The 12,482-nt window shown below is 32.1% G+C and overlaps 1 protein-coding gene across 1 annotated transcript in view; it reads left to right on the top strand.

Moving 5' to 3' along the window:
• The window catches only part of Cad87A (cadherin 87A), a 257,421-nt gene that overhangs the window by 42,677 nt on the left and 202,262 nt on the right, over positions 1–12,482 (top strand). Inside the window, exon 3 of the mRNA XM_018512442.1 lies at positions 6,645–6,686. Coding sequence (XP_018367944.1) covers positions 6,645–6,686 — 42 coding nt within the window. The remainder of the gene's footprint in view (positions 1–6,644; positions 6,687–12,482) is intronic.

The raw sequence follows: 12,482 nt of genomic DNA, 5'->3' as shown, positions 1-12,482 counted from the left end.
CCCGCTGTTTTTGTTGTTTTATGAGTTGAACGTTCCTTCCAAAATTGCGAAACACGGACATCTAGGCTCTGATCGAAATGAGATGCGCTCAACTTTTGTTCCGCAGGATTATTGCTCGTTTCTTCGCTCGTGTTTCCGTTCCGAGATCCATGTTGTCTCTCCATTGTGAAATGTGAATAAGTGACTGTTGTAGAGGACTGGTTTATTTAACTCTTAAACTAGATTTTAAATTAAAAACTTCTTAAATTTAACTCTTATATTCGCAATAAATTATATTTATAGATTTAAGATTCATTCACACCAAATTATTAATATTATTATAAAGAGGCTTATTAGTATAAAAAATTATTGAATTTCTTGTCAATTTAAGAAGTAATATTCGAGGTGATATTACTACTCTGGTTCTGCTCATGATTACGTTTCAAGACCGAAAAAGATTTTGGGGCGCGATTTATAGAATGAGATATGTACATAAATTCACACAGAAATATTTAAGCATTAAGATCCGCTTGGATTGAATACTTCTCTTTAATTAGATCTATTTTCAATGATTTAATTTTGTATCGTAATTCTTAAATTAAATAGTTAACAAAGTGACTGGCGGCCATTGGGTTACCTTATAGGCTTCACATTTTTTAATCTTATAAGGTATTTTATAATTAACGTTTTTTCTTGCAAGATGTAATTTAATATAATTTTTGTGTCAACAAGAATACTGAATTATTAATACTTAATGTACACAATGATTTTTCTTTGTTACAAACAATGAGTCGTTCGCGTTTTGATTAATTTTAAAATTACGTTTTTATTTATTCAAAAATTAATTATCTATCTCGGAATTGCAAAGCAATGAAAAGTGTAAGAAAGTCAAACATGAGCAAATAATTAGATCACAAATTAAAAACTAGTTAAATTAGAAATACGGTTAAAAAACAATTCTTATGTTTACTTTAACATCTTTAGGAAATATGTATAAAGTGTGTTAAAAAAAGGAAAGGATACAGACCATTATTTAGCCAGACACTTTCAGAATTTAAAAGAAAACAAAAAGGAGGACGCGAATGATTCAATCATGTGCTTTAAGAGTTAATATTACAATTATATATGAATAGTTGAAAATCTCCTTGAATTAAAAAATTATTTATCCATTTTGTAAAATCACTGATATAATGGTCGTTTTTATTAACGTAGTCGCGCATTTGAAAAACCAGAGGTACAAATGTGAGCACATATTATTTCTCGCTTTTCTCCCCTAAAATGCTCGAGCAAAAACAAAGGATCAATGGAAGTAAAATATTTTTTCCTCGTTTTCATCTCCTCTCTCTTGTTTGAAGATGTCGGTTCGCGATGTAATAAAAAGTAGCGAGTTGTTTAGGAATTTTGCATGCCAAACGTGTGCGAACGTTAACAGGTGCGTGAAGCGCATGTAATAACCGACGTTATTTTTAAGATCTTGGACCCCATCGTGTTACGACAGTCTGCTTCCTCCTTCTCCTTGTGGCCGAGGGAGAAACTTTCACTTATAAAGTTGTTGCTCCGCCGTCGCGACTGACAGCTCCATTTGCGACGTTAAGGGAAAAATTCCTCGCGAGAAAGACTAATCGAAAGTATGCTCACAGACTAGCTGTGTGAGTTTTTCCGACTTCGCGAGGGACCTTCCGTTCCTCTTCATCCGATGGTTTATTTGACGTTACGCAAAGTGCGGCCAGAAAAGTTGCAAAAGCAGTAGGTCTGTCGCGAGATAGAAATTAACGGTAACGAATGGGTTTTTTTCTCTATTTTCTTTTAAATTACTACGTTTTAAACTATCGTCTACACTACATAATACAGGGTTGCCATAAAATTGGAAATCAGGGAAATGACAAAGAAATTGAAAACTGTCAAGGAAATCAGGAAAAAAATCAGAGAATTTTGCCAAACTTTCTGGAAAATAAAAAATCTTAGTTTTAAAGAAGTTTGATATGCGTATATTAGACCCTACAGTTTTGGAATATTTCCAACTTAACAATTAAATACAAGCAGTGTCAGCAATGTAAATAGTAATTTACATGCTATGTTAAATTGCTCTGTCAACAAAATATTTGCTGGTTAAAAAAAATCAAGTTGAAAGTACAAAAATTTTTTAAATATTATTGAAAGTCAGAGAAAATCATGTTATGTTGTTTGGAAATCAGGAAAAAGTTATAGAACTTTAGGACGAGAAATTTGTGGTAATCTTGTGACATAATAAAACGTTCTGTATATTTTAATCTACACTCTAAAAAATGTCGGTGTGAATTTAACACCCTTGGTGTAGATTTAGTACTCATGTGATGACTATATAATTCTCACCATGTTGATGTTAATTTAACACCAACACAGTGAGAATTATATGTATAGACATCGCGTGGTGCTAAGTTTATACCGCTATTTTAGAGTGTAGCATTTTCAAAGCTGGAATTTGATGTTTTTTGTTTCTCATCTTATATGCCATCATACGTTTTTGATATATGTCGCGATAATTAACAGAGTGGTGGTTAATTCATGTCAATTAAATCTGACGTGCACAAATTTGTTCGTGTATTAAGCACGGAAGTTTAGATCGAGCTTACGACACGATACCTACCGCAATTCCGAATGCGAGAAATTTTGGCAAATGGGTTATACGATGGGTTATACGATTCATTGCCTCGGGGACGGTCAGCGGTCGTAGGCCGTGCAAGGTTGACAGTAAGATAGATTTATAAGCTAAAGTTTCGCCGACTGTCTGGTCATTTATCATAACTAACGCGCTGGATCACGTTAGTCAACCCTTTAACTAGCGCGAGCTCACATATAGATATGCACGCGACACTTTACTTGCGACACTCTCTACCGCATTGCCCTAATATATTCATCGCGCGATATTATCTTTCGATACTAACAATATGAAAAATTATCTGATAATGTTGCTGTATGAAGTTATTTTTTTATCGCATAGGATCTATTGATTTAAAACACGATACTTACTAATTCATTATCGATCATACTTTCCGTACCATGACAGTTTTTATTATAACGCACGTGTTTCTTGTATTCTTATTTATCTTTAGTACCTATATATTATCATGTTTACGTTTTATATCAAATTACACATTTACGGACGAAATTAATTTTCTCTCGAAAATTAATTCGACGATTCCTTATGTCGAGCCTGTAGATATTAAATTCATAATATCAAATTATATCCAATTTGAATTATTTTTAATCATTTCTATACGTCATTTCTGTTTACTAAATATGTCGTTAATTTAACTGAAACAATGAAATTAAACGATTTAATTCAAGAAAATGTAGTAAATTGGATTGAATTTGATTAATTCTTTATTAAGTGCATACGTTAATATAGATGTTGTTTGCGTTGAAACTAACCTATTAATTAACTTATTAATAAATAAGATTGATTTACATTTTGACACATATGGAAGTAAAAAATAACAGAATGTTAATTAACTCAAGGGATTAGGTGTACTATTGATCTCTCTCCTTTGATATTTAACAGTGTAATATTAAAAATTAACACACTTGTGTGTATTTTAATTTTCAAACTTACAAAGACATGTCATCCATATATAACAATGCAAATTTTGGAATTAATGTAAAAAAAGAGAAATGTATATTATTTTAGATCATTTTTAGATCGGAGCTAAATATTTTTTTGTTATGTTATTAATCTATTACGTTTCCTATCGATCGGTGTCCTTTAATCGCGTTACATAGAATTTGCGGATCACTGCAATTCTCAAGCTAAGAGAGAGGGTTATTGGTCGAGGTACTGTAACAATCGTTCCTCGTTAAGACGCTATGCTGAACGCACCATTGTCTAATTAATGAAATTACCGAATTGCACTCGAAGCAAAATGCACCACAATAGATTGCAGATACTGACACCGAGTGGACCGGATTTCTATGGCATATTGACGCGCAACGGTGCCCTAATCTATTCTGGCTTTATATATCATCCGTATTCATCTCACACAATGCGCCGTAGTATTAATCCGCACACAAAGCAAATTGTATGATATTGTATTGTGCGGCTATATATTCATGCTGTCTTCATTCCTTCTGTCTCATATCACCGGAAAATTTATTGCTTGAAAGTAGTGTGTAATGTAAAAGACTCACAGAATAAACGGCTACAGTTGTCACGACCAAAAGTCGACCATCAATACATTTTTTGGTTGTAGGAACTATAGTACGATTGTGATAACTGTAAGGTTGGCATAGCTTAACGGCTGTTAAGATATGTCCATCTTACTGTTATCACAATCAAATATATTGATGGGCGAAAATTGTCATATTATTTCCGGTTGTGGCAACCGTAGCATTTTTTCTGTGCTTATATACGCACCCTGAGAGAAAAATGTTTGGTATTTGTAACTATAATTATATATTACTATATAATTATAATTATTACTGCTATAATTATTACTATTGATTGTAATTTTCTTCATGTATTGTTAATTATTACTGCTATAATAATAACAGTAACTATGTGTATAGTTCTAGCAACAAATGTATATAGTTGGCAATCTAAAATGATTACAATTATATATAGTTAATATATAACCATAAAATAGTTGAAATTACCATAAAAATGATTCAAGTGAATATAATTTTACAGTTCATTTGTAAATTCAGTTTCACTTGAATCATTTTTATGGTAATTTCAACTATTTTATGGTTATATAATTATAATTGTAGTCATTTTAGGTTGCCAACTATATACATTTGTTGCTAGAACTGTATACATAGTTACTATTATTATTATTATAGCATTAATAATCATAATTATATAATAATATATAATTATAATTACAAATATCAAACATTTTTCTCTCAGTGCACAGTACAATTGTTAAAAATATTAACTTTTCAACATATCTGTTCAAAATAAAAATTGTGTACGGTAATAACAGTTTTGCGGAAGTATAAAAAAATTTTGCTAGATACAGATCTGAAAATAATTTTGTTGGACCATCAAAATAATTGTGTGATACGTTCAAATTGTTTGCTAAAATATCAAAACTGTTTACAGCCTATCATATTTGAGATTCCTACGTAATTATTTTGGTCCCGCAAAATTATTTTCAAATCTATATTCAGCTAAATTTGTAAATACTTCTCGTTTTTTCCGTACGTAATAATAGAGGAGTACGTAATAATAGTGGAAATATTATTTTAATACGAGATTTCCATTAAGAAAGATTAAATACCAAGTTAACGAAATAGAGATTAGAGAAAGATCCACGTGCGTGCGTGTGTCATAGAGGAGTATGTGTTCTTATATGACATTCTTGCGGAAGAAGGTTTAGCCGGAATTGCTTCGACAGTGTAGTTCTGCAGTAACTGATATATGTCTCTTTGTAGCACTCCGTATGTAGACATAAGTCAATACGTTTCAACATTACCTAGCCGATTCGTTGTACCATTCGTGTTTGCGTTTAATCTCTTTCCTTAGCTCCGAGCTACCAGTCCCGACATAAAGGCATCGTAAAGTATCCGCTTTGATCTCTTTGCTCGGCGTAGCCTTCCTAATGCATACGACAGCGCGGCGAGATTATGCATTTATTGGAGATTATGTCGATATAACGTTTAGTGGTAGAAAAAAATTGTAAGAGACGTGTTGCGCTTCGTCGTGTCGTCTCGTTGATGATGGGAATTGAAATAACAAGGGAGGAATTGAAGCGCAAGAATTAAAGGCAAAACCTTTTTGAAAAATGTAATGAGAAATCCGAGAGATGGATTCCGTAATCCCTGATATATACAGCCTCTTTTAATGCCACGTCTACTTGCCACATCTATATACTCCTAAAATTTTATCTTATTTTTCTTTGTACACTCGTAATATATGTAGCTCCATTGTACATACGTATATTTCCGGGATCTGCGGTAGTTTCTATGAATGCGCATTGCCTTTTTCATTGCGCACCGTTGTCGGACGAATACTAAATGGCAAATAATTCATTTATCGAAGAAAGTAGTTCCCTCGTCGATTCTCGTAGCCGCGAGCCTTCAACTCGCAACCGCTGCTGCCGCCGCCATCGAAGATGCCGCCGCGAAAATTTCAGATCGTTATTTACCTTGCCGGGAGTTCAGAGACCGCCGCGGGACCGAGGCTCGCGTATGCAAATAGATATTTCATTCCTGTCTGCGGGAACAAGGATCGAGGTTGGGGGATAAGGTGATTTTCTCGAGGGAAATTCTGCATGGGGTACTCGGATTTGCCGAGTGGTGCGTTTCTCGTTTGTCTGTCCTTTTTTTCTCTTTCCCTTCTCCATGTCGTGAACCGCGATAGAAACAGACTGCAATGTACCTTCCTTCGATCTCGGCTTTTCTCCGATGATTCCTTCGGCTGCCACCGTCAATCTGACAAACGCAGACGGTTTATGTAGATCTATATATAGATTTAGAAATTGATTTAATTCTAAACGGATTCGTACGAATTTAGTTTGATAAATTACTGTATTCGTAAAATTAATTAAATTTCCGTAAACTAAATCTTTTAAATATACCTACTTCAGCAAAGTCGTTCTTTGTTTTAGTAATTTTAAATTTAGTAATTTACAGATGATAAGCGCGAAATAGCATTCACTAATAATGAATATGTTTCTTTTGTTTTTCAGGGAGGAATGCGGAGGTCGAGGGTATCTGAGACGACCGATGGGGTAAGTACAACGAACTGTTGAGAATTCTTACACTAAACGTAATCTCGGTTTAAACCGCCACTAGAATCCCAAGCCTCTTCAAGAGCCGAGCGATAATACCTAAAACCAAAGAATTAAGCCGGCATGCTTGTTCTGACACATCTCACGTTCTCTTAAAAGCACCAAGGTATAAAAGTGTAGAGCTGGCTTAAGGCTATTTTAATCATCACACATTTTCGTAGGATCTATTTTGGTTTTCTTTGGCTATGATCTTGAAATACGAACAAAAAACGTTATTGCGTAAAATAATTCTCTTTTTTTTTTATTATTAACGTACGTTTTTATCTACTTTATGGCAGCAATCTTATTCATGTTTAATGACGAATTGACAAACAATGTGTAAAATGTATTTAATTTTGATAATTTTATTTTCATTCCATATTAATATTAAAAAATTAATTATACACAATATATAAACTTCTTCATAAAGTCGAGTGAGCTAAAAACGATATTTGTAATATTTGCTTCAATGTGGGGGGATGGAAGAAAATATTACATGATTTCGCGTGAAAACTTTATGAACATGACTACTGGTATGATTGATCCGGAGTCCTTACACCCGTCCTGCCGATAATCATCACATGTGACGTAACTTGGTGCATTCCCTTACAACCTAAGTCGAAGTTTCATCGACACTCATTAGATCGAAGTAATTTCTACTCGGCAAATCGAAATGCACGGAATTCACGAAGTGTCGGAAGATTAGTTTCCTAGCAACCGAAATTGAAGTGGGCTTTGCGCGCCTCGTCCATTACAAGGACTTTAACCCAGCCTCGCTTTAATTACAACACATTTGCGGATTAAAGACTGCGATATTTAGAAGGGTCTCGACGACCGAAAGTCGACTAAAGTCCGATTGCGCAACCTGAAAGTTTATCTACTCGTTCACGAACAAGTATCACCAAGTTTGCCGAAAATATTTATTATTCATTACTTTAATATATACCTCCTATAAATATATTGAACCATGTTTTTGCTATCTTGATAACTGCGTGACATTATTTAAAAAAATCTAGTCGTTAATTAAAATGTATTCGTTGTTCTCTAATTTTTCTTATTCAATTAAAATTGAAATTTTAAGTCATTGCAGAAGCTGACTTGATTTATTCGCCTAAATACTTGTTTTTGACAGATACCTTTTATCTCTCTTCTAGAATATCCTATAATTATTGTAATGATATTTTGGAGATTAAGAATCAGGATTTATAATATGAAAATATAGATATCGATCATTTTTCAAGATATCTGTTTTCATATAAGAATTTTCGAAATTTTTTAAATGTTATTATATAGTAAAATGTTATTAAATTTATTTATTTATTTATTAAATATTTATTAAAATTATTAGATTACATACTGCTTTATTAATTTAAATTATTATATTATAATCATCTTTATCACATTATTAATTGAAGAGTTTATAAAGCTAAACATATGTCGTAAAAGAAGGGAGAAATGTATCTTAGGAATTTCTATTAAAATTTTATGCGGTACTCGAGTAAAAAATTACGTAATCCCTGCAGGAGTTAAAAAAGATCGTTATCATTCACGCTGTCTTCTTACAAAGGCCAATGTGCGAGAAGATCTTCTAGCTAAATGAAATGTGTAAAAAGCATTTTTGCGAAAAAGAGACGACAATAGGCCTTGAAAGCAGTTCTCAATTCTCAACGGTTAAAGTGGGAACGCTCGTAACTGAAAGTTACGACCAAACTTGATTAAGTTCTCGGGAAGGGTTGCCCGCGAAGAAAGAGAGCGCATTTGTTTAGCAGGGTCAGAGAATGCAGAGAATGAATGTGGCACGGAGTGGCTGACTGGTAGTTAGGGGCGTGTTTTTCGCGCCTAATGACGCGAGCAGTTAATCATTTTTGCTCGGGAATTTGCGCGTCACTATTGCGCAATTACTGAAAATTAATAGCCGACTCTCATCCCCGATTTGACAAGTATATATAAATCTCTTTTACGTTTACTCCAAACCTAAATATTTTATAACAAATATTTTGGGATTATAATGATTTATTTTTCGTAGCTTTGCAGAATGTTAATCATATATAACATATATTACAATACGTACACAGAGAAAAAAATGTGTCAAATTGTAATAAATAATTCTTATTTGAATAGTACTAATATAACATTTATTTACGGAAAATGATTATTTTTATAAATAAAAATAATAATAGTTACACACATCAAATTAATGGTTCTTGTACCAAATAAATATATGTTTACATTTAATAAATATTCAGCTGGAACTATTCAAACAAATAATATTTATTAAAATTTAGTACATTTTTCGCTCAGTGTATACATAAAATAATTATTAGTTGATCAATATATTAAATATAATACTTGTTATCCCCCGTCAAAGGATCAAGGTAACTTTTCTCATTGGATGGAAAAATAAAAATTTATATATATATATATATATATATATGTGTATATATGTGCAAAAATTTTCCGCTCTAGAAAGGAAAAGTTACATGATTCTTGATTATAAAAGTTACATACCTATACCTACAGATTATAAAGAGAAGCGCGATATCTCGATAATGTCTACAGCCCAAGCATACACAATCCGGAATATAAGAGACAGAATATTTGGCGTGGATTTATTTTCTAACATATAAAATATTTCCATGGAAAGTTAACTACGTAAATTACGTAATGGCTCTCGGCGTTTTGTGCTCAATGTACACAAGGTCATAATGTCATTCGCGTGTCAAGCCTTGGCCTGGTAGGCCTGAAAGGTCGTTGCATCTCATTACATTTTGAAACACTCGCGGCAGGTTCCATTACAGATACACGAAGCACGATCGATCCTTTAATTAATCGGTCAGTGATTAATTGCGAGATGTCGGAGTATTGTACGACGACATCTTCCTTGCATTATTTCCTTCGTAGCGACATAAGTAATGAGGTGCGCATCGGAAGTGTCGTGTAAAGTGTCGCGTGATCGTACTATATGATCGTTGACTGCTTTCACGAGTGAGTATGAATGCCATGATGTGTGAAGTAACGAGAGAAGCTGAGATTGCTGAAAGGAGAAGGAAGCTTAGGAGGCATCGGACGATGCAAGCGAAGGAGTAAGTATTATACTTTATCACTTGTTATTCATTTAATTATTAATTAATTTATTATTTATTATTTTATTAGTTAATCGTTTCGTCCTACGATAATCATGTGTGATATAACGCCTGCAAAAAATACTTTTGATTTTATTTTAAGAATAATCTTTCAAAATAGTAAATGTCAAAATATTTTTAATATTCTATATATGCATAGTATTTTCAAAACGCGTGTTTAAAATTTCTATTTATTATTTTTATTTTTTATGTAAGAACTGTGGGCTTTTAATAAAAGCCTTAAAGCTTTTAATAAAAGAGAAAAAGAAAAAAGTTTTATTGAAGGAAAGATTTTTGTTGGAAATTTTATTGCTATTTTATGCGCACGATGTTTATTTCACATGATATTATTTTGTACTATAATATAATTCTATATTGTATTATATAGTAAAATATTGATATTTTCATATAGTTTTGATTTGATGAAATCAAGTTTCATTTATGATGTTATATCTCGAACGACAAAAACCAGAATAAAATTATATATTTTTGTATGTACTTACGTGCTAAGTAAAAATTGTTAATATTTGTGTCAATAAGTGTGTTAATTTATGTCTTTTTTTTCTTTCCTAAATATTCTTTTAATAGGTACGCTTTGAGGTCTTTGGCTTTTATTGTTCTAAGATGAAACGTTCTATAAAGCTATGGCACACTAAAGAAAATAATACTTGAACACGATAGATTTTTTAGTACGTATATGTGTCACAAGATAATTAAAGAAAGGCACAAGAAATATTTTACATCGGAATTTATTTCGTATAAAAATATCGCGCAAAAAATAATTAATCACAATTTTCTTATAATACTAAGTTTATTCTAATTTCTTTATAGCTTATCCATTTAATTATGACTTTATTTTATATAACTTGAAATAAAACATGAGATTTAATAAATATTCCATCGCGCAGAACAAAATAATTTACAATCTGCATTATCTCACTTTTATTCAGTTGCATATTATATTAAAATACGTAATATTTGAAGTAAATCTTATATTCTATAATAAAAACAATTACAATCTACTAGTAATATGATGATATAGGATATTTAATTTAATGGTCATAAAAATAAAGATGTATTAAGATGCATTAAAAATATGAAAAATTTATATTGACAGCAATATAAACCGTACAGGATTATTCGTTTTAGATCTCACATTTTATTTGGAGAGCGTTATCATCCATAACTGGACTTTGGATGTTTCGAAAAGTATCTGATTAAAATTTTTATCAACTTATGAAACTATGAATATATTGAATTTATTTAAAAAATTATGAGAAAGGAGGATGGAAAATTATTAATTATTATTATGATTTCGATATATTTTTGTTAGAGTCACCTAATATTTTAATCTTTAAAAAACTGTTAAAATATTATACGATGATTTTTAATTATCCTATACAAATTTTGCAAATATTTAAATACGCGATTGCATTCAATAAAAGACTTATATTAAGTCTAAAATTAAGTTGATGATTCTATAATATATAAAAAAAAATAATTGTTTTGATTAGCTTTAAAGAGATATGGGGAATGTATAGAAATATACATATATAGTAAAATAATGAACTGCTTTTAGGAATTGCATTACGTAAGAAAATATGATAATTACGTCCTGCAGATCACTGTAGTTATTCGAGGACTCAACTAATTGTAAGTTCACGGAGAGGTCGTCTACGAGGTGAGCATTTGTTCGCGGTTTGCGAGGGTGAGAACGGCTCGCGAAGTGGCTCATAACATCGGGCGGTGACAGTTAGTTAAAAGCGCATTTCCTCGCTTCCATAGCGAAATTCTCGTCACGCGACCGTCGCCGTCGCAGTCGGAACTAACAGATGTAACACGTGCGAAAGCACTTCGTCCCTGCAGCTTCGTTGCATTCGCGGGCGGTTCGCGGGCTGCTTGAGAAATCGCCGCGCGCGTTTTGTAAATTTTCCTTGCAATCCAAGACCGCGAGAAAATTCCAACCGAGATTCTTCATCGTGCGCAAGTCGTGCTAACAATTTCTGGGAAAGATTGTTTCGATTCGTGAGCAACACTTAATTGCATTATTTTGATAGAGAAAGCAATTTAATTCGTAATTAAAAATGATTTAGTTATGTGATGGATACTTTTTTAACGACTCTTTATCTAATTAATAATACAATTGGTTTTTAGTAGCAGCTAAAATTCCTGACGTGGCATGGCAGTGAAACTTTTGCTTGCAAATTATACTTATACGCTTACCTACTCACTTTATAATACAAAAAGCAATATTTTTTCAATGACACGCCATTGGAAAATTTGTATTAAATTTAACACATTATACATACAGTACCCTCCATAAGTTTGGAAACACTCTACGTTTTACAGGAAAGCCATTATATGACAGCTATCTATTATGTTTTTGGTTTAAATACTTCGTAAACCGTTTAAATGACGATAAACATTTATCTACAACACCTATAAGCTTGTATATGCTGAAAATATGTTGGACAATCATTTCACAGCATCGAAGCACTCAAGATTTGCGCTTTGGTCTATTGTTGTATTTATATCTATATTGTCACTTGTTTTGCAATGTCGTACTTGTATTGTATATACACAGGTCATTTAATTGTAGTTTAACAGTTTCTATAAAAATGGTAAACTATTTGAG

Source organism: Trachymyrmex cornetzi, unplaced genomic scaffold (assembly GCF_001594075.2).
Source record: "Trachymyrmex cornetzi isolate Tcor2-1 unplaced genomic scaffold, Tcor1.1 scaffold412, whole genome shotgun sequence".
Lineage (NCBI taxonomy): Eukaryota > Metazoa > Arthropoda > Insecta > Hymenoptera > Formicidae > Trachymyrmex > Trachymyrmex cornetzi.
The sequence above is the reverse complement of the archived record's forward strand: the minus strand, read 5'-3'. Positions and strand labels throughout refer to the sequence as shown.